The 27,918-nt window shown below is 45.6% G+C and overlaps 1 protein-coding gene across 5 annotated transcripts in view; it reads left to right on the top strand.

Annotated features, from left to right (window-relative positions):
- Window positions 1-27,918, top strand: part of LOC115179295 (interleukin-1 receptor accessory protein-like 1) — a 355,734-nt gene that overhangs the window by 181,251 nt on the left and 146,565 nt on the right. For all 5 annotated transcript variants that reach the window (XM_029740689.1, XM_029740686.1, XM_029740691.1 and 2 more), the window contains exon 6: window positions 47-121. In XM_029740689.1, the coding sequence (XP_029596549.1) occupies window positions 47-121 (75 nt within the window). The remainder of the gene's footprint in view (window positions 1-46; window positions 122-27,918) is intronic.

Genomic DNA, 27,918 nt, shown 5'->3' on the forward strand with positions numbered 1-27,918 from the left:
TCAGAAGTGTGGAAATGAATTGAAATGTTTTCTTTTTGTCTTCCAGCCCCTCTGACAGACAAGCCTCCAAAGATCCTGTTCCCCTCAGAAAGCAAACTCAGCATCCTGGAGCTGCAGTTAGGTAAGACACCAACGGGTTTATGTTCCCAGACAAGCACTGTCTCTGTGTGCTACTTTAACCAAAGATATGGCCACTATTAGTACCACAGTACTGTTTTACCTTAGTAGATCATTTTACAAAGGGATATTTGCATTGATTCAAAATGAGTAGGCTAGACACTCAGTTTAGCTTGCTGTGAATGGAAAACCATCCAGTGTGGTTGTTACTGAGATTACTGGGACAACTTAAACTGAGTGTACAGAAACTGCTCTTTCCATGACATAGACTGACCAGGTGAATCCAGATGAAAGCTATGACCCCTTATTGATGTCACTTGTTAAATCCACTTCAATCAGTGTAGATGAAGCGGAGGAGACAGGTTAAAGAACGATTTTTAAGATTTGAGACAATTGAGACATGGATTGTGTATGTGTGCAATTCAGAAGATGAATGGGCAAGACAAAATATTTAAGTGCCTTTGAACGGGGTATGGTAGTAGGTGCCAGGAGCACCGGTTTGAGTGTGTCAGTTTCCCGTGTGTATCAAGAATGGTCCGCACCTGAAGGACATCCAGCCAACTTGACACAACTGTGGGAAGTATTGGAGTCGTGTTGTATTCGTTGCATGTGACTAATAAACTTTGATTTGATTTGAGTCAATATGGGCCTCTCAGTATAGCCCACTCAGTATATATCACACTACTTGAAATGAAAGATGAAATTGCCAGCGATGCTTTATTTGGAAGGCAAAATCAACTTGGACACAGGGAGCACTTGAGAGCTCTGCAGCGATCCGACATGTTGAATCCTGTATGTTCTCTGAATGGCGAAAAGCATCTGATCTGGTTTACCTCAACATACAACATGTCTGTGTTTGATCACCTGGATAATATGGGGAATTAACCTTTCTATCATTTAAGATGGGTTGATGTTAGTATTCCTGCTGATGATTGGCCTGGATCGCTACTGGAGTGACTGAGCATGAATGATGCTCATTAGTGTGCCTAACCAGCCGCTCATCACAGGGATACATGGGATACTTCCTGCCGCGTTGTGATTGGCCCAAAGCACAAGCAGCTGCGGAGGGAGAGAAAATGGGTCATGATGGAGGTTTCCCTTTGATGTAAATGTGTCACGGTGATGAACACAGGAGGCGGAGGTACAACGTGGCAATCAGGAAAAGAGGTGCGAGTCATTATGTGGTTTAAAATTATGTCAGATAAAAGCTGGGCTAGGTTTATCAGATAAAATGTTTGGGGATGGAGGGTGATTCTACGCAGTCCATTCACTGACAGTGCTAAGGCCAGAAGCTTATAGGCTCTACTGAGCAACTAAGGCAGCAGTCAAATCACAGATTTTTTTTTTTTTACTTCTCTGAAGGTTTCTGCATTTTCTGACTGAGAAAATTCACAGTAAATACTGTAGACACTGTTCATCTCCTCTGTATCCAAACATGTTTCTAACTATAACATTTTCCGCCAAGATAGAACTGCCAAAGGGGGTGGTGTTGCAATCTACTGCAAAGATAGCCTGCAGAGTTCTGTATTACTATCCAAGTCTGTACCCAAACAATTCGAGCTTCTACTTCTAAAAAATCACCTTTCCAGAAACAAGTCTCTCACAGTTGCCGCTTGCTATAGACCTCCCTCTGCCACCAGCTGTGCCCTCGATACCATATGTGAATTGATTGCCCCCCATCTATCTTCTGAGCTCGTGCTACTAGGTGACCTAAACTGGGACATGCTTAACACCCCAGCCATCCTACAATCTAAGATTGATGCCCTCAATCTCACACAAATTATCAATGAACCTACCAGGTACAACCCCAAATCCGTAAACACGGGCACCCTCATAGATATCATCCTAACTAACTCGCCCTCCAAATACACCTCTGCTGTTTTCAATCAAGATCTCAGCGATCACTGCCTCATTGCCTGCATCCGTAATGGGTCTGCGACCAAACGACCACCCCTCATCACTGTCAAACGCTCCCTAAAACACTTCTGCGAGCAGACCTTTCTAATCGATCTGGCCGGGGTATCCTGGAATGACATTGACCTCATCCCGTCAGTAGATGATGCCTGGCTATTCTTTAAAAGTGCATTCCTCGCCATCTTAAATAAGCATGCCCCACTCAAAAAATGTAGAACTAGGAATAGATATAGTCCTTGGTTCACTCCAGACCTGTCTGCCCTTGACGAGCACAAAAACATCCTGTGGCGTTCTGCATTAGCATCGAATAGCCCCCGCGATATGCAACTTTTCAGGGAAGTTAGGAACAAATATACACAGGCAGTTAGAAAAGCTAAGGCTAGCTTTTTCGAACAGAAATTTGCATCCTGTAGTACTAACTCAAAAAAGTTCTGGGACACTGTAAAGTCCATAGAGAATAAGAGCACCTCCTCCCAGCTGCCCACTGCTCTGAGGCTAGGAAACAGTGTTACCACCGATAAATCCACTATAATTGAGAATTTCAATAAGCATTTCTCTACAGCTGGCCATGCTTTCCACCTGGCTACCCCGACCCTGGTCAACTGCCCGGCAGCCTCCACAGCAACCCGCCAAAGCCCCCACCATTTCTCCTTCACCCAAATCCAGATAGCTGATGTTCTGAAAGAGCTGCAAAATCTGGACCCATACAAATCAGCCGGGCTTGACAATCTGGACCCTCTCTTTCTAAAATTATCTGCCGAAATTGTTGCAACCCCTATTACTAGCCTGTTCAACCTCTCTTTCGTATCGTCTGAGATTCCCAAAGACTGGAAAGCTGCCGCGGTCATCCCCCTCTTCAAAGGGGGTAACACTCTAGACCCAAACTGCTACAGACCTATATCTATCCTACCCTGTCTTTCTAAGGTCTTCGAAAGCCAAGTTAACAAACAGATTACCGACCATTTCGAATCCCACCATACATTCTCCGCTTTGCAATCTGGTTTCAGAGCTGGTCATGGGTGCACCTCAGCCACGCTCAAGGTCCTAAACGACATCCTAACCACCATTGATAAGAGACATTACTGTGCAGCCGTATTCATCGACCTGGCTAAGGCTTTCGACTCTGTCAATCACCACATTCTTATTGGCAGATTCGACAGCCTTGGTTTCTCAAATGATTGCCTCGCCTGGTTTACCAACTACTTCTCTGATAGAGTTCAGTGTGTCAAATCGGAGGGCCTGTTGTCCGGACCTCTGGCAGTCTCTATGGGTGTGCCACAGGGTTCAATTCTCGGGCCGACTCTCTTCTCTGTATACATCAATGATGTTGCTCTTGCTGCTAGTGATTCTCTGATCCACCTCTACACAGACGACACCATTCTGTATACTTCTGGCCCCTCTTTGGACACTGTGTTAACTAACTTCCAGACGAGCTTCAATGCCATACAACTCTCCTTCCGTGGACTCCAACTGCTCTTAAACGCAGGTAAAACTAAATGCATGCTATTCAATCGATCACTGCCCGCACCTGCTCGCCCGTCCAGCATCACTACTCTGGACGGCACTGACTTAGAATACGTGGACAACTACAAATACCTGGGTGTCTGGTTAGACTGTAAACTCTCCTTCCAGACTCACATTAAGCATCTCCAATCCAAAATTAAATCTAGAATCGGCTTCCTATATCGCAACAAAGCATCCTTCACTCATGCTGCCAAACACACCCTCGTAAAACTGACCATGCTACCGATCCTCGACTTCGGTGATGTCATCTATAAAATAGCCTCCAACACTCTACTCAACAAACTGGATGCAGTCTATCACAGTGCCATCCGTTTTGTCACCAAAGCCCCATACATTACCCACCATTGTGACCTGTACGCTCTCGTTGGTTGGCCCTCGCTTCATACTCGTCGCCAAACCCACTGGCTACAGGTCATCTACAAGACCTTGCTAGGTAAAGCCCCGCCTTATCTCAGCTGACTGGTCACCATAGCAGCACCCACTCGTAGCATGCTCTCCAGCAGGTATATCTCACTGGTCACCCCCAAAGCCAATTCCTACTTTGGCCGCCTTTCCTTCCAGTTCTCTGCTGCCAATGACTGGAACGAACTGCAAAAATCTCTGAAGCTGGAGATTCATATCTCCCTCACTAGGTTTAAGCACCAGCTGTCAGAGCAGCTCACAGATCACTGCACCTGTACATAGATGGGCTGTTTACAGATGGGCTATCTACCTACCTCATCCCCATACTGTATTTATTTATTTATCTTGCTCCTTTGCACCCCAGTATCTCTACTTGCAAATTCATCCTCTGCACATCTACCATTCCAGTGTTTAATTGCTATATTGTAATTACTTCGCCACCATGGCCTATTTATTGCCTTAACTTACCTCATTTGCACTCACTGTATATAGACTTTTTGTTTTCTTTTGTTCTACTGTATTATTGACTGTATGCTTTGTTTATTCCATGTGTAACTCTGTGTTGTTGTATGTGTCGAATTGCTACGCTTTATCTTGGCCAGGTCGCAGTTCCAAATGAGAACTTGTTCTCAACTAGCCTACCTGGTTAAATAAAGGTGAAATAAAAAATAAATAAAAAATTCAACATCGAAGAGATCAGGTTTTGAACTACAGTGTATCTGGATTGTTTTTCTGCTCACCCGTGCTTTGATATGGTTTCCCAGTCACATATTCATAATATATGTGGGGGAGCCTGTTTGAAGTTCCAGCTATACAAAATCCTGTCACTTACTCTCATCGTCACGGTAACATGTTCATGTCACCACCTCAGACAGGGTAGTAAGTGAGGGGGTAGAAAGTGGAGAGAGGGGTTGGAGAGGAGAGAGAGGGGAGTGAGGGGGTGGAGAGGGGAGAGAGGGGTTGGAGAGTGGAGAGAGGGGTTGGAGAGGGTAGAGAGGGGTTGTATAGGGGAGAGAGGGAGAGGAGAGATGGGGAGAGAAGGAGTGGAGAGGGGAGAGAGGGGAGTGAGATGGGAGAGAGGGGTTGGAGAGGGGGGAGAGAGGGGTTGTATAGGGGAGAGAGGGAGAGGAGAGATGGGGAGAGAAGGGGTGGAGAGGGGAGAGAGGGGAGTGAGGGGGTAGAAAGTGGAGAGAGGTGTTGGATCAGGGAGTGAGGGGGTGGAGAGGGGAGGGTGGGAGAGGGGGGTGGAGAGGGGAGAGAGGGGAGTGAGGGGGTGGAGAGAGAAGAGAGGGGGTGGAGAGGGTGTAGAGGGGATGGAGAGGGGGTGGAGAGGGGAGAGAGAGTGAGAGGGGGTGGAGAGAAGGGATGGAGGGGGGTGGAGAGGGGAGAGAGAAGAGAGAGGGGAATGTTTAATATTCATTCCCTTATAAAATATAGAAAACATAAATGGCTACAGTTGACAGTTAATTAGGCGAGCACGAGAGAAGGAGGAAGAGAAGAGAGGAGGAGGGATGGAGAAAGGGAAGAATAGAGAGGGGGGTGAGGGAGAGAGCAGGAGTGATGGAGGGAAGGAAGGATGATGAGAGATGGAGGAAACGAGAGGAGAGTAATGGGGGGACAGGAGAAATGACAGAAGAGACAGCAGGGAGGAAGGGAGAGGAGAGATGGAGAAAGAGGAGAAGGAATGAAGGAGGACAGGAGATGAACAGAGAGGGAGCCGTAAACTGCAGGCCCAAATTAATCAACACCTATTTTTTCTCTTACCATTTCACAATCGATTCCCTAATAGTTATTTAATTAAAACGTGTTGTATAAATGCTTCCTGTGGCCCTGGGTGGGCAGCATTACTGTGTCTCCTCAAGGCCCGCCCAGCAGAACAAATCAGATACATCATTGTGTCGGTGAGTCTGTTACACCATTAGATGCATTATGTTCACAGTGTTGCATTATGGGAATGTATCCTCCTAGCTAACTCACTCTAGGTGTGTTCTCATGAGAGATTAGTCAGCAGAGGAAATGGTGAACCTGTATTGACCTTTGGCAGCCTAAAGAAGTGATGACATGTTTGCCTGCTAATGTAAATGACATCCCACCCTGTCTAAAAGTAGACCAAACAAAAAGTAATGTGTTTCACCGTGGTCCTGATCCGATGTCTGTATTTTCCCAAGGATGGATGTTTCATAATGCTTTTATCATAATGCTCTTAGTATAGTCAGTGAGTACAACACTGTACTGTACCTTCTATCCAAAGAGAATAGTGGTGACTCAGAGACCCCATTTAGGAGCACCCTCCCTCCCCCGCCCACTCCCCCACCCCTTCATAAAGAGCAGCACCCTCCCCCACCCCCACCCCTTCATAAAGAGGTGCACCCTACCTCCCCCTCCCTCACCCCACCCCTTCATAAAGAGCAGCACCCTCCCCCACCCCTTCATAAAGAGGAGCCCAGTCCCTCCCCCACCCCCACCTCTTCATAAAGAGTAGCACCCTCCCCTACCCCCACCCCTTCATAAAGAGCAGCACCCTCCCCCACCCCCAACCCTTCATAAAGAGGAGCACCTTCCCTCCCCCTCCCCACCCCCACCCCTTCATAAAGAGCAGCACCCTCCCACTCCCCCACCCCTTCATAAAGCGGAGTACACTCCCTCCCCCTCCACCACCCCCACCCCTTCATAAAGAGCAGCACCCTCCCACTCCCCCACCCCTTCATAAAGAGCAGCACCCAACCACTCCCACACCCCACCCCTTCATAAAGAGCAATACCCAACCACTCCCACTCCCCCACCCCTTCATAAAGAGGACACCCTCCAACTCCCCCCACCCTTTCATAAAGAGGAGCACCCTCCCTCCCCCTCCCCCACCCCTTCATAAAGAGGGATACCCTCCCTCCCCCTCCGCCACCCCTTCATAAAGAGGAGCACCCTCCCTCCCCCTCCCCCACCCCTTCATAAAGAGGAGCACCCTCCCTCCCCCTCCCACACCTCCACCCCTTCATAAAGAGGAGCACCCCCCCACTCCCCCACCCCTTCATAAAGAGCAGCACCCTCCCCCACCCCCACCCCTTCATAAAGAGGAGCACCCCCCCACCTCCACCCCTTCATAAAGAGGGGCACTCTCCCCCACCTCCACCATTTCATAAAGAGCAGCACCCTCCCACTCCCCCACCCCTTCATAAAGAGCAGCACCCTCCCACTCCCCCAACCCTTCATAAAGAGGCGCACCTTCCCTCCCACTCCCCCACCCCACCCCTTCATAAAGAGGAGCACCCTCCCACTCCCTCACCCCTTCATAATAAAGAGGAGCACTCTTCCACTCCCCCACCCCCACCCCTTCATAAAGAGGAGCACCCTCCCACTCCCCCACCCCACCCCTTCATAAAGAGGAGCACTCTCCCACTCCCCCACCCCTTCATAAAGAGCAGCACCCTCCCCCACCCCACCCCTTCATAAAGAGGAGCACCCTCCCACTCCCCCTCCCCCACCCCACCCCTTCATAAAGAGGAGCACCCTCCCCCACCCCACCCCTTCATAAAGAGGAGCACCCTCCCACTCCCCCTCCCCCACCCCATCCCTTCATAAAGAGGAGCACCCTCCCACTCCCCCACCCCAGCCCTTCATAAAGAGGAGCACCCTCCCACTCCCCCACCCCACCCCTTCATAAAGAGGAGCACCCTCCCCCACCCCTTCATAAAGAGGAGCACCCTCCCACTCCCTCACCCCTTCATAAAGAGGGGCACCCTCCCACTCCCCCACCCCACCCCTTCATAAAGAGGAGCACTCTCCCACTCCCCCACCCCTTCATAAAGAGGAGCACCCTCCCACTCCCCCACCCCTTCATAAAGAGGAGCACCCTCCCACTCCCCCAACCCTTCATAAATAGGAGCACCCTCCCCCTCCCCCACCCCACCCCTTCATAAAGAGGAGAACCCTCCCACTCCCTCACCCCACGCCTTCATAAAGAGGAGCACCCTCCCACTCCCCCACCCCTTCATAAATAGGAGCACCCTCCCCCTCCCCCACCCCACCCCTTCATAAAGAGGAGAACCCTCCCACTCCCCCACCCCACCCCTTCATAAAGAGGAGCACCCTCCCCCACCCCCACACCTTCATAAAGAGGAGCACCCTCCCACTCCCTCACCCCTTCTTAAAGAGGGAAACAGTAATTCCCTCTGCTAAAGTTTGCACAATGCCTCACTGAATGTAATGGTAAACGATTGCCGGTTTTACTGTCCTCCAAACCCAGCAGATGTGATCACTCTTGTGGAAAATAATTAGTCTTGCATTATTACGGTGGCTGGACTGGCGCCCATCAGCACACAAGGGCAATAAGGATCTCATCCTTCACCTCCATCCCCCATCTCCTCCCCCTCCTCTCCTTATTTACCACCATTCCCCATATCCTCCCCCTCCTCTCCTCCTTCACCTCCATCCCCCATCTCCTCCCCCTCCTCTCCTTATTTACCACCATTCCCCATATCCTCCCCCTCCTCTCCTCCTTCACCTCCATCCCCCATCTCCTCCCCCTCCTCTCCTTATTTACCACCATTCCCCATCTCCTCCCCCTCCTCTCCTTATTTACCACCATTCCCCATATCCTCCCCCTCCTCTCCTCCTTCACCTCCATCCCCCATCTCCTCCCCCTCCTCTCCTTATTTACCACCATTCCCCATCTCCTCCACCTCCTCTCCTTATTTACCACCATCCCCATATCCTCCCCTTCCTCTCCTCCTTCACCACCATCCCCCATTTCCTCCTCCCTCCTCTCCTCCTTCACCAACATCCCTGACTCCTCCCCCCTTCTCTCCTCCTTCACCACATCCCCCCATCTCCTCCCCCTCCTCTCCTCCAACATATCCCCCATATCCTCCCCCTTCTCTCCTCATTTACCACCATCCCCCATCTCCTCCCCCTCCTCCTCTCCTCTCCTTCACCACCATCCCCCATCTCCTACCCCCTCCTCTCCTCCTTTAGCACCATCCCTTCATCTCCTCCCCCTCCTCTCTTCCTTTACCATCATCCTCCATCTCCTCCCCCTCCTCTCCTCCTTCCCCACCATCCCCCATTTCCTCCCCCCCTCCTCTCCTCCTTCACCACCATGTCCCCATCTTCTCCCCTCTCCTCTCTTCCTTCCCCACCATCCCCCCATCTTTCCCCCTCCTCTCCTCCTTCCCCACCATCCCCATCTCCTCCTCCCTTCTCTCCTCCTTCACCAACATCCTCCATCTCCTCCCCCCTTCTCTCTGCTCCCTCAGTGTAAGAGAGGAAGGTCTCCTCAGAGCTAACAATGCAGCCTCTGCTGGGTCAGTGACAGAGAGAGAGGAGCTAGCTTGCCTCAGACACACACACACAGCTGGTTTGATCTTTTCTAAATGATGTTGGTCCTTTGTGGAGCTGACTGGGTGGGTGACATCCTCTGGCCTCATTGTCCTCCACCAGGCTGACATTTCATCTGTGTCTGATGGAATTGAGGCCTGTGTCAGTCAGACCAGAACAAACAGCGACCACTCAACCAGGCCAGCTGTGTTGTCTGTGTGTTGGTCTCCCAAATGGCACCCTATTCCCAATGTAGTGCACTACTTTAGACCAGAGCCCCTCCTCTCTCTCTAAGCACTGGTCAAAAGGAGTCCACTGTAGAATGACTAGGGTGTCATTTGGGACATCCCACCTAGCAAAATGTAATTGAAAAGACATTGAAAAGACGGCTATGCCTGACAGTCTACGTTCATGTCATTTAGGTTTGGATGGAACTTCAAAAAAACGTAATTTCAATGTACTTGCAGGCTATCTACAGACGCAGTATAAAAAATTGGTCTATGAACAATTTTATTAACAATCATACATCACTTCAGTATTTACACACAGTATTTATTTACAACATTCACGGACTAATTGTCTTTATTCCACTACTGAAGAAGCATGACTCTAATAATCTTATTTCATATTTTGAGCATCCAGCGTGACAAAAGATACATGTTGCATTATTTCATACCTCCATATTAAGTGAATTAATGGTGCAGCCAACTGCTATATTTGTATACAATTATATTTGTATACAAATTGTGTACAAACAATGGAGTAAACAGTCTTATATTTTGGGTTGGACATTGCATCCATGTTAGTATGAAAAACAGTATAAATTCAGTATGTATCTTCCACTATGTCAAAAGTAAGTTTAGTATCACTTTGCATTAGGTTCGGATGCAGGAAAGTCACATTGTGCTTGCATTACGTTCAGATCTGCCATGATGGACATTGAATTTGACATAGTCTCAACGCAAATCAGGCATAAGCAATGTAAAGGGATGGGGTAATTTGCGGGCGTGGCTTTCTGATATTTATTAATTTATATTTTTGGGCCTCACACACACTACGCTGCTATCCAGGTGGACCTGCATCCCTCCCAGCATGCATTACAGCAGCTCTGACAGGGGGAAGGACATCAGGGTCGTGATCATTAGGCAACAAACAGAAGAAAATGGTGGGACTACACATCAATCAAATGTATTTATAAAACAATTTTTACATCAGCCGATGTCACAAAGTGCTATAGAGAATCCCAGCCTAAAACCCCAAACAGCAAGCAATGCAGATGTAGAAGCATGGTGGCTAGGAAAAACTCCCTAGAAAGCCAGGAACCTAGGAAGAAACCTAGAGAGGAACCAGGCTCTGAGGGGTGGCCAGTCCTCTTCTGGCTATGCCGGGTGGAGATTATAGCAGTACATGGCCAAGATGTTCAAATGTTCATAGATGACCAGCAGGGTCAAATAATAATAATCACAGTGGTTGTAGAGGGTGCAACAGGTCAGCACCTCAAGAGTAAATGTCAGTTGGCTTTTCATAGCCGATCATTCAGAGTTAGAGACAGCAGGTGCGGTAGAGAGAGAGAGTCTAAAACAGCAGGTCCGGGACAAGGTAGCACGTCCGGTGAACAGGTCAGTGTTCCATAGCCGCAGGTAAAACAGTTGAAACTGAAGCAGCAGCACGACCAGGTGGACTGGGGACAGCAAGGAGTCATCATGCCAGGTAGTCCTGAGGCATGGTCCTATGGCTCTGGTCCTCTGAGAGAAGAGAAGGAGATAGAGAAAGAGAGAGAGAGAAGAGAGAAAGACAAATTAAATTGCGTAACAGCTTTTTCGAACATTTTTGAGAGGAATGGGAGATTTGATATAGGCCGATAGTTTTTTATATTTTCTGGGTCAAGGTTTGGCTTTTTCAAGAGAGGTTTTATTACTGCCACTTTTAGTGAGCTTGGTACACATCCAGTGGATAGGGAGCTGTTTATTATGTTCAACATAGGAGAGCCAAGCACAGGAAGCAGCTCTTTCAGTAGTTTAGTTAGAATAGGGTCCAATATGTAGCTTGAAGGTTTATAGTATTAAAAAACTTGAATGTCTCCCTTGATCCTAGGTCCTGGCAGTGTTGTGCAGACTCAGGACAACTGAGCTTTGGAGAAATACGCAGATTTAAAGAGGAGCCCATAATTTGTCCGTAATTTGCTTTCTAATGATCATGATCTTTCCATCAAAGAAGTTCATGAAGTGAAAGCCATCCTCTCTTGGTGAATGCTGCTTTTTAGTTAGCTTTGCGATAGTATCAAAAATACATTTTGGATTGTTCTTATTCTCCTCCATTAAGTTGGAAAAATAGGATGATCGATCAGCAGTGAGGGCTCTTCGATACCTCACGGTACTGTCATTCCAAGCTAATCGGAAGACTTCCAGTTTGGTGTAGCGCCATTTCTGTTCCAATTTTCTGGAAGCTTGCTTCAGGGCACGTGTATTTTCTGTATACCAGGGAGCTAGTTTCTTATGACAATTTTTGTTTTGTTTTTAGGGGTGTGAATGCATCTAGGGTATTACACAAGGTTAAATTAAGTTCCTCAGTTAGGTGGTTAACCGATTGTTGCCCTCTGACATCCTTGGGTACAAAACGCACATTGTCGTTTTCGGTAGAAAAATGTTTTCCATTTCTCAAATGAACACAACCCAGAGGCTGACAGGTCAGAAAGTAGTGTGAACAGATGTGATGGTGTGACGTGATACTGTGCTGTAGTATTGGGGGTGTTACCTGAGCATAGCATCACTCAGTAGTCCAACACACAGCAGAGGCCGGCTCACACAGAGCTGCTGCTCCAGAGGGGGTTGGTCCTAGGGTTGGCACCTGAACACACGCACGCACGCACACACTCAACATTGTCATAAATACACATATCATCACAACACTAAAGACTTGGTTGTATGCTCACCTGTATAAGTAGTGGTCTCTCCCTGTCCTGAGCCAGGTAGCCCAGAAGAATCCTCACCTGTATAAGTGGTGGTCTCTCCCTGTCCTAAGCCAGGTAGCCCAGAAAAATCCTCACCTGTATAAGTAGTGGTCTCTCCCTGTCCTGAGCCAGGTAGCCCAGAAGAATCCTCACCTGTATAAGTGGTGGTCTCTCCCTGTCCTGAGCCAGGTAGCCCAGAAGAATCCTCTCCTGTATAAGTGGTGGCCTCCCCCTGTCTGGAGCCAGGTAGCCCAGAAGAATCCTCACCTGTATAAGTGGTGGTCTCCCCCTGTCCTGAGCCAGGTAGCCCATAAGAATCCTCACCTGTATAAGTGGTGGTCGCTCCCTGTCCTGAGCCAGGTAGCCCAGAAAAATCCTCACCTATATAAGTAGTGGTCTCTCCCTGTCCTGAGCCAGGTAGCCCAGAATAATCCTCACCTGTATAAGTGGTGTTCTCCCCCTGTCCTGAGCCAGGTAGCCCAGAAGAATCCTCACCTGTATAAGTGGTGGTCTCCCCCTGTCCTGAGCCAGGTAGCCCATAAGAATCCTCACCGGTATAAGTGGTGGTCTCCCCCTGTCCTGAGCGAGGTAGCCCAGAAGAATCCTCACCTGTATAAGTAGTGGCCTCCCCCTGTCCTGGGCCAGGTAGCCCAGAAGAATCCTCACCTGTATAAGTGGTGGTCTCTCCCTGTCCTGAGCCAGGTAGCCCAGAATAATCCTCACCTGTATAAGTGGTGGTCTCTCCCTGTCCTGGGCCAGGTAACCCAGAAGAATCCTCACCTGTATAAGTGGTGGTCTCTCCCTGTCCTGAGCAAGGTAGCCCAAAAGAATGCTATCTGCCGCACCATGTCTGAGCGCGTGCAGGAGGAGAACACACCCCCTGCCACACCATGTCTGAGGGCGTGCAGGAGGAGAACACACCCCCTGCCACACCATGTCTGAGCGCGTGCAGGTGGAGAACACACCCCCTGCCACACCATGTCTGAGGGCGTGCAGGAGGAGAACACACCCTCTGCCGCACCATGTCTGAGGGCGTGCAGGAGGAGAACACACCCTCTGCCGTACCATGTCTGAGGGCGTGCAGGAGGAGAACACACCCTCTGCCGTACCATGTCTGAGGGCGTGCAGGAGGAGAACACACCCTCTGCCACACCATGTCTGAGGGCGTGCAGGAGGAGAACACACCCTCTGCCGCACCATGTCTGAGGGCGTGCAGGAGGAGAACACACCCTCTGCCGTACCATGTCTGAGGGCGGGCAGGAGGAAAACACACCCCCTGCCACACCATGTCTGAGTGCGTGCAGGAGGAGAACACACCCTCTGCTGCACCATGTCTGAGCGCGTGCAGGAGGAGAACACCCCCCCTGCCACACCATGTCTGAGGGCGTGCAGGAAGAGAACACACCCTTTGCCGCACCATGTCTGAGCACGTGCAGGAGGAGAAGCGAGGGGCCAGCACTTCAAACACTAACCCTGCAGAAAGAGACACATAATTATGTAACTCTCTTGATGAATGGAAAAGTGCAGGAGGAACACCATGTTGAATACTGCCTTGCTAACCACTGTGTCACTGAACACAGGCCTTCCTCAGTGCATGGGCCACAAAAGTCAGCGCGCAGTCTTTTCCATCTGGTAACAACACAGTGTATTGACAGTGAGTGACGCACATAATAATATACATGTTCGATGTAGACAGTTTAAGTTAAAACAGCCATAAATAGGCCCTTAATCAGAATGTACTCTACTGCATTAAATAATTACTATCGTCTGCATTATTTCAATTTGACATACAAACAGATGGATGGAGATACAAACCTCTCAGAGCCTGACAGGTTCTCTCCAGCACAGTCTAAGAGTGTTTATAAAAGCCAATTAAAAGCTTAGTCCCCCCCCATAATCAAACAAGTATAATGGCAAAGTGAAGAGCTTGTCAGTGATATATAACCGAATGGAATAGTTTTTCCTCCTTATGAACATGTTTGGTTCCTCTATCGTATCGTAACCCCTGTATCTAGATACGTATCAGATTGTGCTGAAAGGGAAAGATATACCTCTAGGGGATGTATAGCGTTTTGGAAATTAAACCCTTCAAATGTTTTATGTTTTAACAACTATGTAAAAACCCAGCTGTTACAGCATGGTTATGGGCCTACCAAAAGTCACCTGTACCAAGTCAGATGTAGAGTTGAAATGTATTACATTTACAGTTTACATCCCAATATTACACTTTATATACATCACAGAACACTGAAATATAACCAAACTGTTTAACATAGAAACACCAGATTTTTGGCGGGTTTTGAAATAATGTTTATTAATTAGAAAATATGAATAACATTCCACCCATGAGGCCACTAGGTCATTTGACTGCAGGAAAAGGCTACCAGTTATACCACTGCCTTCACGATAATATCATTAGCTAACTATTATACAGACTTCACTCATCAATTAAGTGAAGTCTGTTAAGGAGAACGCACAACTCCCTCATCTTTCAACTGCATTTGCCAGACACACACACACACACACACACACACACACACACACACACACACACACACACACACACACACACACACACAAAGAGAGAGACACACACACACACACACAGAGACACACACAGAGACACACACACACACACACACACACACACACAGAGACACACACAGAGACACACACAGAGACACACACACACACACACACACACACACAAGAGAGCCAGGGAGAAGCGAAAGCGGGAGGGGCAGAGAGGAGGGTGAAGGTTTCAATTATAGTTGGGTAGGCTGATTCTACAGATTGACAAGATAATACAAATGGTGCAGTAAGGGCTGTTGCAGTGACCTTATTACCTCCACACCGGCAGGCATCATGTGGTTTTCCATTGCAAAATGCAATCAAAAACCACATCAAACACTTGTCATCAAAACAGTTTTGTGCTTTCACAACTCACGTCACTGTGATTGATCAATTTGAAGAAAGAAGTTCACCAACAGGTTGAAACAGTGTAAAACATGGTTGTTGTGGATGTTGTTTCAAAGCCTAACAACGAAATGGACAGCGCTTTGAGTGTGACTGTATTATTATGCATACTGGATAGACTGGTTACCTTATGCTACACTCCAAACGTTCTATCCATGAGTCTGGGAGAGAATATATAGGCCTAGGAAATGCTATTTGTTCATTGATTGTGCAGGGCGGCTTACAGAGTTAACCTACAATTATAGTGAATTTGTATTTGATTTTGAATAGCCTAGTAATAGGGATTTTTTTGTTATATTTTCCTAATAAATAGGCGGACACATTACCTTTAGCTACAGGATAACTCACCACCATGCTTTTCCATCTCCTCTCTCCTTCTTTCCTTTCTTGAGAGAGATGGGCTGTCAACAGTTTAATTAAATATCTTTTGTTGTGAAAACATGTTACTATCTACGTTCCCGAACAGATTTCACTAGGTTTCCCAAATGAAGCACTGTGTAGCAGCAGGAACAGGGTTGGAGAGCCCATGACATACAGAGTTTGGGCGGAATATCCCCTGTCACGCAGAAAGAGGCTACATTCTCCTCAAACAGTGGTTGATGTGTGGAGTGAAACAACCTGAGCAGCCTATCTAGCATTCACTATTGGAGTGCATATGGAGGACATGTCATTTTCCCCTGCTCCTGTTACTAAATCGGGCCATTCTAAATCAAAACAAATTTGACATATTAGTAAAGACAAGATTCAATTCAGAATAGTCTGATGTGTGAAAATTTGATCACTTGATGAGAGAACAGCGTGTGCAGCCGAGTCAAGGAACAGAGCGAAAGCTTTTTTTGCGACTTTCTCAAATCATCAATAACCTATAGTCGCATCACGCAGTTTTGATTTCTAAGACAGAAGGTTTGTATCAATCTCAACTAAAATAGCCAAATAACTCTACATTTAGCCTTTAGGACCTGTTTCAAATTATTTATTTTACGCTCAAGATAGCAGAATATTAAAAATGTAAAAACTTTTTATGAATACTTTATTGTGTATATTTCCATAAAGCCACCATCATTTACTCAATATAGGTTATGCAATATGATTATTTTCGTGGATCTCATGTTTTCAATGAGTACAGCAAGCTATCGGTCAGGCTGATCTTCTGCTAAATTTGGACTAAAATGGACTAAACATAGCCCAATTTGGGATGGCTATTTTTGAGCAAAATAATGGCCACAATGGACAGACCTGATATCGCCCATAATTTGACATCAGTGGATGTTGCGTACTGTGTGGGATAGCACTTGTCTTCCAGGCGGGGGTGTGCCGGGTCACATCGACTCTGATCAGGGTACTCACTTTACTGACTGGCATTCTATGGCATTCCTCCACCGACCAACAATTCCAGCTTTCACATCCAACCATGTGACACCTGCCATTTAGCTGGCAATGTGATTCCCCTCTGACATCGTCGTTCGTAGCTAACGAGAGGGTACATGCCGATGGGCCGGTCGGGGTGTGAGTCACTCACTGAATAGCAACCTCCTCTAGCTCTGCCTCTGCCACCTCTCTCTGTCTTTCTTCATCTCTCTCTCTCGCTCTCGCTCTCGCTCTCTCTCTCTCTCTCTCTCTCTCTCTCTCTCTCTCTATCTCTATCTATCTCTATCTATCTCTATCTATCTCTATCTCTCTCTATTTCTTTCTCTCTCTCTTTCTCTCTCTTTCTTTCTCTCTTTTTTCTTTCTTTCTCTCTTTCTCTTTCTTTCTTGCTCTCTTTCTTTCTTTCCTGCTCTCTTTCTTTCTTTCTCTCTCTCTCTCTCGCTCTCTTTCTTTCTCTCTCTCTCTCTCGCTCTCTTTCTTTTTCTCTTTTTCTCTTTCCTCCCTTCTCTCTCTATCTCTCGTTTCCATGTGAATTCTCAACCTGAGAGCTGTAAACACACCAGTCAGCCTACTGCAGTTCAAATAGAGACAGAATAGTAGACTCTCTCACAAGTAGGTCACCATCATCGAGTTGGGAAAGACGATCATCCCTTCTCGTTTAAGAACAGATCATATTTGTATCAACGCTCTCCATACAGTTACTTCAAAGTTAATTGTTCCAGTATCCCTTTGCTCTTCCTTCCAACTCTTTTTCAGATCGATGTGGTAAATGGCAGTGTTCTGAAATGGCTCAGGTACCATTTAAATGGATGAGTATTGGACATTGATGACTGGGTTGCTATGTGGGAAAGGTGTACAGAGGTCAGAGAGACAAGTTTTAGATGAGGGAGAAGATGGTGCAAAAACCAGAGAGTAGAGGACAGGAATGACCAATACCAAGAATCCATCACATCCTGCCTCTTCTCTGGATCATGATTATCATGATGTAACGGGGTCAAAAAGTCATCTGGATTCTCACAAAGAATCATAGATTGTTTCCAGTAATTGGAGAGCATGGGTTGACACCTGGCCCCAGTCTTATTCCACTCTCTTTCTCTGGCATGTCATGCCATACATGGAAACACTATAGTCAGAGTAAGCAAGGCCCAGGATGGAATTCATTTAGCTTTGTCTGACATGTTGTGTCTAACCTTCAGCAGAACCAGTACATTATGTGACCACTCCATCAAGAGTACATCTGGTGAACTTCAGGGAATAAAAAGGACCTCTACTGTCCTTTCGATTTTTTAAATACCTGTACTGTTCAGTGTCCTTTTCAAAGGCATTGACTCCAGTGAGTTACCTATGAAAAGCCTTTCCTGTGCATATCATACTATATAAATGCCACCAGCTAGGGTTTGGAATATTTCCCATCCCCACTCCTTTAGCTCAGTCCTAGATAGTTATATTACTGTGATGAAGACAGTACTTTGAATTAAAGCATGTCTTGGAACAGCAGTACTGAGGAAGGACAGAGAAGCTGGGAAGCTCCTGTGAAACTGCGGCGATGGCGGTAAGGAACTCTGCCATTTTCACAGTCGAATGCCCGTCTCTTCCTCATCTCTGCCAGGCAGCGCACTGCACTGCAGCTGACTGCCTCTCCCTCTCTCTTCATCTCTCTCTCCCTCTTTCTTCCTCTCTCCTTCTTTCTAAATGTCACAGTGGCAGCCGAGCTCCGCGCAATGCCAAGAGTTCAGAGCTCCCAGATCAATATTACATCATTTTTCTCAATTAGGACATATTTATTCCCCTCAAGTTATTGTATGTCTGAGTGGATTCCATCTGCATTCCGGGCACGTCTCCAGAGAGATCCAACAACAGCCACAGTCGCTAGGGGAGATGGAGGGGGAGAAAGAAATAATTTAAGATTCAGACTGTGGGTGAAATATGATGGTGTCTTACCTTGGGTTATTACAGATGAAAGTGGGATGTAAGAGAAGGAACAATGTCCCAAATGGCTAATATTATGCCCTGTAGGACTACCAACATTAAACTTGTCTGTCATTTTAGGGTAGTGGGGAAAAGTGGGAGGGGTATTCTAATTAGAAGATGAACTTTACCTCCTACTGGGGTTTTACAGAAGGATCTTAATTAGGTTGATAGATCCTGGTCATACTGGAACCCATCTCATCTCCAGCAGACTAAATGAGAATAATTGCATTGAACTCCCATCATAGAACTGTCTAAGATATATGCGATACTGTGATTTAACTGGCCCTCTTTACCTATTCAAACTGGTTCCTTGTGAACTGAGAATGTTCTGCCATTGGGTGTAGCTAGAACTTCTCTCACTTTATCAGGAGGTGTAGCTAGAACTACTCTGACTTTATCAGGAGGTGTAGCTAGAACTACTCTGACTTTATCAGGAGGTGTAGCTAGAACTTCTCTGACTTTATCAGGAGGTGTAGCTAGAACTTCTCTGACTTTATCAGGAGGTGTACCTAGAACTTCTCTGACTTTATCAGGAGGTGTAGCTAGAACTTCTCTGACTTTATCAGGAGGTGTAGCTAGAACTACTCTGACTTTATCAGCAGGTGTGGCAAGAACTTCTCTGACTTTATCAGGAGGTGTAGCTAGAACTACTCTGACTTTATCAGGAGGTGTAGCTAGAACTTCTCTCACTTTATCAGGAGGTGTAGCTAGAACTAATCTGACTTTATCAGGAGGTGTAACTAGAACTACTCTGACTTTATCAGGAGGTGTAGCTAGAACTACTCTGACTTTATCAGGAGGTGTAGCTAGAACTACTCTCACTTTATCAGGAGGTGTAGCTAGAACTACTCTGACTTTATCAGGAGGTGTAGCTAGAACTTCTCTCACTTTATCAGGAGGTGTGGCTAGAACTTCTCTGACTTTATCAGGAGGTGTAGCTAGATCTTCTCTGACTTTATCAGGAGGTGTAGCTAGAAATACTCTGACTTTATCAGGAGGTGTAGCTAGAAATACTCTGACTTTATCAGGAGGTGTAGCTAGAGCTAGTCTGACTTTATCAGGAGGTGTAGCTAGAACTACTCTGACTTTATCAGGAGGTGTAGCTAGAACTACTCTGACTTTATCAGGAGGTGTAGCTAGAACTACTCTGACTTTATCAGGAGGGGTAGCTAGAACTTCTCTGACTTTATCATGAGGTGTAGCTAGAACTTCACTGACTTTATCAGGAGGTGTAGCTAGAACTTCTCTGACTTTATCAGGAGGTGTAGCTAGAACTTCACTGACTTTATCAGGAGGTGTAGCTAGAACTTCTCTGACTTTATCAGGAGGTGTGGCTAGAACTACTCTGACTTTATCAGGAGGTGTAGCTAGAACTTCTCTCACTTTATCAGGAGGTATGGCTAGAACTTCTCTGACTTTATCAGGATGTGTAGCTAGATCTTCTCTGACTTTATCAGGATGTGTAGCTAGATCTTCTCTGACTTTATCAGGAGGTGTAGCTAGAACTAATCTGACTTTATCAGGAGGTGTAGCTAGAACTACTCTGACTTTATCAGGAGGTGTAGCTAGACCTTCTCTCACTTTATCAAGAGGTATGGCTAGAACTTCTCTGACTTTATCAGGATGTGTAGCTAGATCTTCTCTGACTTTATCAGGAGGTGTAGCTAGAAATACTCTGACTTTATCAGGAGGTGTAGCTAGAACTACTCTGACTTTATCAGGAGGTGTGGCTAGAACTTCTCTCACTTTATCAGGAGGTGTAGCTAGAACTACTCTGACTTTATCAGGAGGTGTGGCTAGAACTTCTCTCACTTTATCAGGAGGTGTAGCTAGAACTTCTCTGACTTTATCAGGAGGTGTAGCTAGAACTTCTCTCACTTTATCAGGAGGTGTAGCTAGAACTAATCTGACTTTATCAGGAGGTGTAGCTAAAACTTCTCTGACTTTATCAGGATGTGTAGCTAGATCTTCTCTGACTTTATCAGGAGGTGTAGCTAGAAATACTCTGACTTTATCAGGAGGTGTAGCTAGAACTACTCTGACTTTATCAGGAGGTGTGGCTAGAACTTCTCTCACTTTATCAGGAGGTGTAGCTAGAACTACTCTGACTTTATCAGGAGGTGTGGCTAGAACTTCTCTCACTTTATCAGGAGGTGTAGCTAGAACTTCTCTGACTTTATCAGGAGGTGTAGCTAGAACTTCTCTCACTTTATCAGGAGGTGTAGCTAGAACTAATCTGACTTTATCAGGAGGTGTAGCTAAAACTTCTCTGACTTTATCAGGAGGTGTAACTAGAACTACTCTGACTTTATCAGGAGGTGTAGCTAGAACTTCTCTGACTTTATCAGGAGGTGTGGCTAGAACTACTCTGACTTTATCAGGAGGTGTAGCTAGAACTTACTTCTCTCACTTTATCAGGAGGTATGGCTAGAACTTCTCTGACTTTATCAGGATGTGTAGCTAGATCTTCTCTGACTTTATCAGGAGGTGTAGCTATAAATACTCTGACTTTATCAGTAGGTGTAGCTAGAACTACCCTGACTTTATCAGGAGGTGTAGCTAGACCTTCTCTCACTTTATCAGGAGGTATGGCTAGAACTTCTCTGACTTTATCAGGATGTGTAGCTAGATCTTCTCTGACTTTATCAGGAGGTGTAGCTAGAAATACTCTGACTTTATCAGGAGGTGTAGCTATAACTACTCTGACTTTATCAGGAGGTTGTAGCTATAACTACTCTGACTTTATCAGGAGGTGTAGCTAGAACTACTCTGACTTTATCAGGAGGTGTAGCTAGAACTACTCTGACTTTATCAGGAGGTGTAGCTAGAACTTCTCTGACTTTATCAGGAGGTGTAGCTAGAACTTCTCTTACTTTATCAGGGGGTGTGGCTAGAAATTCTCTGACTTTATCAGGAGGTGTAGCTAGACCTACTGTGACTTTATCAGGAGGTGTAGCTACAACTACTCTGACTTTATCAGGGGGTGTGGCTTGAACTCCTCTGACTTTATCAGGAGGTGTAGCTAGAAATACTCTGACTTTATCAGGAGGTGTAGCTAGAACTACTCTGACTTTATCAGGAGGTGTAGCTAGAACTTCTCTGACTTTATCAGGAGGTGTAGCTAGAACTTCTCTGACTTTATCAGGAGGTGTAGCTAGAACTTCTCTAACTTTATCAGGAGGTGTAGCTAGAACTTCTCTGACTTTATCAGGTGTAGCTAGAACTTCTCTGACTTTATCAGGATGTGTAGCTAGATCTTCTCTGACTTTATCAGGAGGTGTAGCTAGATATACTCTGACTTTATCAGGAGGTGTAGCTAGAAATACTCTGACTTTATCAGGAGGTGTAGCTAGAACTACTCTGACTATCAGAAGGTGTAGCTAGAACTACTCTGACTTTATCAGGAGGTGTAGCTAGAACTACTCTGACTTTATCAGGAGGTGTAGCAAGAACTTCTCTGACTTTATCATGAGGTGTAGCTAGAACATCTCTGACTTTATCAGGAGGTGTAGCTAGAACTACTCTGACTTTATCAGGAGGTGTAGCTAGACCTTCTCTGACTTTATCAGGAGGTGTAGCTAGACCTTCTCTCACTTTATCAGGAGGTATGGCTAGAACTTCTCTGACTTTATCAGGATGTGTAGCTAGATCTTCTCTGACTTTATCAGGAGGTGTAGCTAGAAATACTCTGACTTTATCAGGAGGTGTAGCTAGAACTACTCTGACTTTATCAGGAGGTGTAGCTAGACCTTCTCTGACTTTATCAGGAGGTGTAGCTAGATCTACTCTGACTTTATCAGGAGGTGTAGCTAGATCTACTCTGACTTTATCAGGAGGTGTAGCTAGAAATTCTCTGACTTTATCATGAGGTGTAGCTAGAACATCTCTCACTTTATCAGGAGGTATGGCTAGAACTTCTTTGACTTTATCAGGATGTGTAGCTAGATCTTCTCTGACTTTATCAGGAGGTGTAGCTAGAACTACTCTGACTTTATCAGGAGGTGTAGCTAGAACTTCTCTCACTTTATCAGGAGGTATGGCTAGAACTTCTCTGACTTTATCAGGAGGTGTAGCTAGAACTACTCTGACTTTATCAGGAGGTGTAGCTAGAACTTCTCTCACTTTATCAGGAGGTGTAACTAGAACTACTCTGACTTTATCAGGAGGTGTAACTAGAACTACTCTGACTTTATCAGGAGGTGTAGCTAGAACTTCTCTGACTTTATCAGGAGGTGTGGCTAGAACTACTCTGACTTTATCAGGAGGTGTAGCTAGAACTTCACTGACTTTATCAGGAGGTGTAGCTAGAACTTCACTGACTTTATCAGGAGGTGTAGCTAGAACTTCACTGACTTTATCAGGAGGTGTAGCTAGAACTTCTCTGACTTTATCAGGAGGTGTGGCTAGAACTACTCTGACTTTATCAGGAGGTGTAGCTAGAACTTCTCTGACTTTATCAGGAGGTGTGGCTAGAACTTCTCTCACTTTATAAGGAGGTATGGCTTGAACTTCTCTGACTTTATCAGGATGTGTAGCTAGATCTTCTCTGACTTTATCAGGAGGTGTAGCCAGAAATACTCTGACTTTATCAGGAGGTGTAGCTAGAACTTCTCTGACTTTATCATGAGGTGTAGCTAGAACATCTCTCACTTTATCAGGAGGTATGGCTAGAACTTCTCTGACTTTATCAGGATATGTAGCTAGATCTTCTCTGACTTTATCAGGAGGTGTAGCTAGAACTACTCTGACATTATCAGGAGGTGTAGCTAGACCTTCTCTCACTTTATCAGGAGGTATGGCTAGAACTTCTCTGACTTTATCAGGATATGTAGCTAGATCTTCTCTGACTTTATCAGGAGGTGTAGCTAGAAATACTCTGACTTTATCAGGAGGTGTAGCTAGAACTACTCTGACTTTATCAGGAGGTGTGGCTAGAACTTCTCTCACTTTATCAGGAGGTGTAGCTAGAACTTCTCTGACTTTATCAGGAGGTGTGGCTAGAACTTCTCTCACTTTATCAGGAGGTGTAGCTAGAACTATTCTGACTTTATCAGGAGGTGTAGCTAGAACTTCTCTCACTTTATCAGGAGGTGTAACTAGAACTACTCTGACTTTATCAGGAGGTGTAGCTAGAACTTCTCTGATTTTATCAGGAGGTGTGGCTAGAACTACTCTGACTTTATCAGGAGGTGTAGCTAGAACTTCTCTGACTTTATCATGAGGTGTAGCTAGAACTTCACTGACTTTATCAGGAGGTGTAGCTAGAACTTCACTGACTTTATCAGGAGGTGTAGCTAGAACTTCACTGACTTTATCAGGAGGTATGGCTTGAACTTCTCTGACTTTATCAGGATGTGTAGCTAGATCTTCTCTGACTTTATCAGGAGGTGTAGCTAGAAATACTCTGACTTTATCAGGAGGTGTAGCTAGAACTACTCTGACTTTATCAGGAGGTGTAGCTAGACCTCTCACTTTATCAGGAGGTATGGCTAGAACTTCTCTGACTTTATCAGGATGTGTAGCAAGATCTTCTCTGACTTTATCAGGAGGTGTAGCTAGAAATACTCTGACTTTATCAGGAGGTGTAGCTTCAACTACTCTGACTTTATCAGGAGGTTGTAGCTATAACTACTCTGACTTTATCAGGAGGTGTAGCCAGAACTACTCTGACTTTTTCAGGAGGTGTAGCTAGAACTACTCTGACTTTATCAGGAGGTGTAGCTAGAACTTCTCTGACTTTATCAGGAGGTGTAGCTAGAACTTCTCTTACATTATCAGGGGGTGTGGCTAGAAATTCTCTGACTTTATCAGGAGGTGTAGCTAGAACTACTGTGACTTTATCAGGAGGTGTAGCTAGAACTACTCTGACTTTATCAGGGGGTGTGGCTTGAACTCCTCTGACTTTATCAGGAGGTGTAGCTAGAACTTCTCTGACTTTATCAGGTGGTGTAGCTAGAACTACTCTGACTTTATCAGGAGGTGTAGCTAGAACATCTCTCACTTTATCAGGAGGTGTAACTAGAACTACTCTGACTTTATCAGGAGGTGTAGCTAGAACTTCTCTGACTTTATCAGGAGGTGTGGCTAGAACTACTCTGACTTTATCAGGAGGTGTAGCTAGAACTTCTCTGACTTTATCATGAGGTGTAGCTAGAACTTCACTGACTTTATCAGGAGGTGTAGCTAGAACTTCACTGACTTTATCAGGAGGTGTAGCTAGAACCTCACTGACTTTATCAGGAGGTGTAGCTAGAACTTCTCTGACTTTATCAGGAGGTGTGGCTAGAACTACTCTGACTTTATCAGGAGGTGTGGCTAGAACTACTCTGACTTTATCAGGAGGTGTAGCTAGAACTTCTCTGACTTTATCAGGAGGTGTGGCTAGAACTACTCTGACTTTATCAGGAGGTGTAGCTAGAACCTCACTGACTTTATCAGGAGGTGTAGCTAGAACTTCTCTGACTTTATCAGGAGGTATGGCTTGAACTTCTCTGACTTTATCAGGATGTGTAGCTAGATCTTCTCTGACTTTATCAGGAGGTGTAGCTAGAAATACTCTGACTTTATCAGGAGGTGTAGCTAGACCTCTCACTTTATCAGGAGGTATGGCTAGAACTTCTCTGACTTCATCAGGATGTGTAGCAAGATCTTCTCTGACTTTATCAGGAGGTGTAGCTAGAAAAACTCTGACTTTATCAGGAGGTGTAGCTATAACTACTCTGACTTTATCAGGAGGTTGTAGCTATAACTACTCTGACTTTATCAGGAGGTGTAGCTAGAACTACTCTGACTTTATCAGGAGGTGTAGCTATAACTACTCTGACTTTATCAGGAGGTGTAGCTAGAACTTCTCTGACTTTATCAGGAGGTGTAGCTAGAACTTCTCTTACTTTATCAGGGGGTGTGGCTAGAAATTCTCTGACTTTATCAGGAGGTGTAGCTAGAACTACTCTGACTTTATCAGGAGGTGTAGCTAGAACTACTCTGACTTTATCAGGGGGTGTGGCTTGAACTCCTCTGACTTTATCAGGAGGTGTAGCTAGAACTTCTCTGACTTTATCAGGAGGTGTAGCTAGATCTTCTCTGACTTTATCAGGAGGTGTAGCTAGAACTTCTCTGACTTTATCAGGATGTGTAGCTAGATCTTCTCTGACTTTATCAGGAGGTGTAGCTAGAACTACTCTGACTTTATCAGGAGGTGTAGCTAGAACTTCTCTGACTTTATCATGAGGTGTAGCTAGAACATCTCTCACTTTATCAGGAGGTATGGCTAGAACTTCTCTGACTTTATCAGGATGTGTAGCTAGATCTTCTCTGACTTTATCAGGAGGTGTAGCTAGAACTACTCTGACTTTATCAGGAGGTGTAGCTAGACCTTCTCTCACTTTATCAGGAGGTATGGCTAGAACTTCTCTGACTTTATCAGGATATGTAGCTAGATCTTCTATGACTTTATCAGGAGGTGTAGCTATAACTACTCTGACTTTATCAGGAGATGTGGCTAGAACTTCTCTCACTTTATCAAGAGGTGTAGCTAGAACTTCTCTGACTTTATCAGGAGGTGTGGCTAGAACTTCTCTCACTTTATCAGGAGGTGTAGCTAGAACTACTCTGACTTTATCAGGAGGTGTAGCTAGAACTTCTCTCACTTTATCAGGAGGTGTAACTAGAACTACTCTGACTTTATCAGGAGGTGTAGCTAGAACTTCTCTGACTTTATCAGGAGGTGTGGCTAGAACTACTCTGACTTTATCAGGAGGTGTAGCTAGAACTTCACTGACTTTATCAGGAGGTGTAGCTAGAACTTCAGTGACTTTATCAGGAGGTGTAGCTAGAACTTCAGTGACTTTATCAGGAGGTGTAGCTAGAACTTCTCTGACTTCATCAGGAGGTGTGGCTAGAACTACTCTGACTTTATCAGGAGGTGTAGCTAGAACTTCTCTGACTTTATCAGGAGGTGTGGCTAGAACTACTCTGACTTTATCATGAGGTGTAGCTAGAACTTCACTGACTTTATCAGGAGGTGTAGCTAGAACTTCACTGACTTTATCAGGAGGTGTAGCTAGAACTTCACTGACTTTATCAGGAGGTGTAGCTAGAACTTCTCTGACTTTATCAGGAGGTGTAGCTAGAACTTCTCTGACTTTATCAGGAGGTGTAGCTAGAACTTCTCTGACTTTATCAGGATGTGTAGCTAGATCTTCTCTGACTTTATCAGGAGGTGTAGCTAGAACTACTCTGACTTTATCAGGAGGTGTAGCTAGAACTACTCTGACTTTATCAGGAGGTGTAGCTAGACCTCTCACTTTATCAGGAGGTATGGCTAGAACTTCTCTGACTTTATCAGGATGTGTAGCAAGATCTTCTCTGACTTTATCAGGAGGTGTAGCTAGAAATACTCTGACTTTATCAGGAGGTGTAGCTTCAACTACTCTGACTTTATCAGGAGGTTGTAGCTATAACTACTCTGACTTTATCAGGAGGTGTAGCCAGAACTACTCTGACTTTTTCAGGAGGTGTAGCTAGAACTACTCTGACTTTATCAGGAGGTGTAGCTAGAACTTCTCTGACTTTATCAGGAGGTGTAGCTAGAACTTCTCTTACATTATCAGGGGGTGTGGCTAGAAATTCTCTGACTTTATCAGGAGGTGTAGCTAGAACTACTGTGACTTTATCAGGAGGTGTAGCTAGAACTACTCTGACTTTATCAGGGGGTGTGGCTTGAACTCCTCTGACTTTATCATGAGGTGTAGCTAGAACTTCACTGACTTTATCAGGAGGTGTAGCTAGAACTTCACTGACTTTATCAGGAGGTGTAGCTAGAACTTCACTGACTTTATCAGGAGGTGTAGCCAGAAATACTCTGACTTTATCAGGAGGTGTAGCTAGAACTTCTCTGACTTTATCATGAGGTGTAGCTAGAACATCTCTCACTTTATCAGGAGGTATGGCTAGAACTTCTCTGACTTTATCAGGATGTGTAGCTAGATCTTCTCTGACTTTATCAGGAGGTGTAGCTAGAACTACTCTGACTTTATCAGGAGGTGTAGCTAGACCTTCTCTCACTTTATCAGGAGGTATGGCTAGAACTTCTCTGACTTTATCAGGATATGTAGCTAGATCTTCTCTGACTTTATCAGGAGGTGTAGCTAGAAATACTCTGACTTTATCAGGAGGTGTAGCTAGAACTACTCTGACTTTATCAGGAGGTGTGGCTAGAACTTCTCTCACTTTATCAGGAGGTGTAGCTAGAACTTCTCTGACTTTATCAGGAGGTGTGGCTAGAACTTCTCTCACTTTATCAGGAGGTGTAGCTAGAACTACTCTGACTTTATCAGGAGGTGTAGCTAGAACTTCTCTCACTTTATCAGGAGGTGTAACTAGAA

The sequence above is a fragment of the Salmo trutta genome, chromosome 39 (assembly GCF_901001165.1).
Source record: "Salmo trutta chromosome 39, fSalTru1.1, whole genome shotgun sequence".
NCBI lineage: Eukaryota > Metazoa > Chordata > Actinopteri > Salmoniformes > Salmonidae > Salmo > Salmo trutta.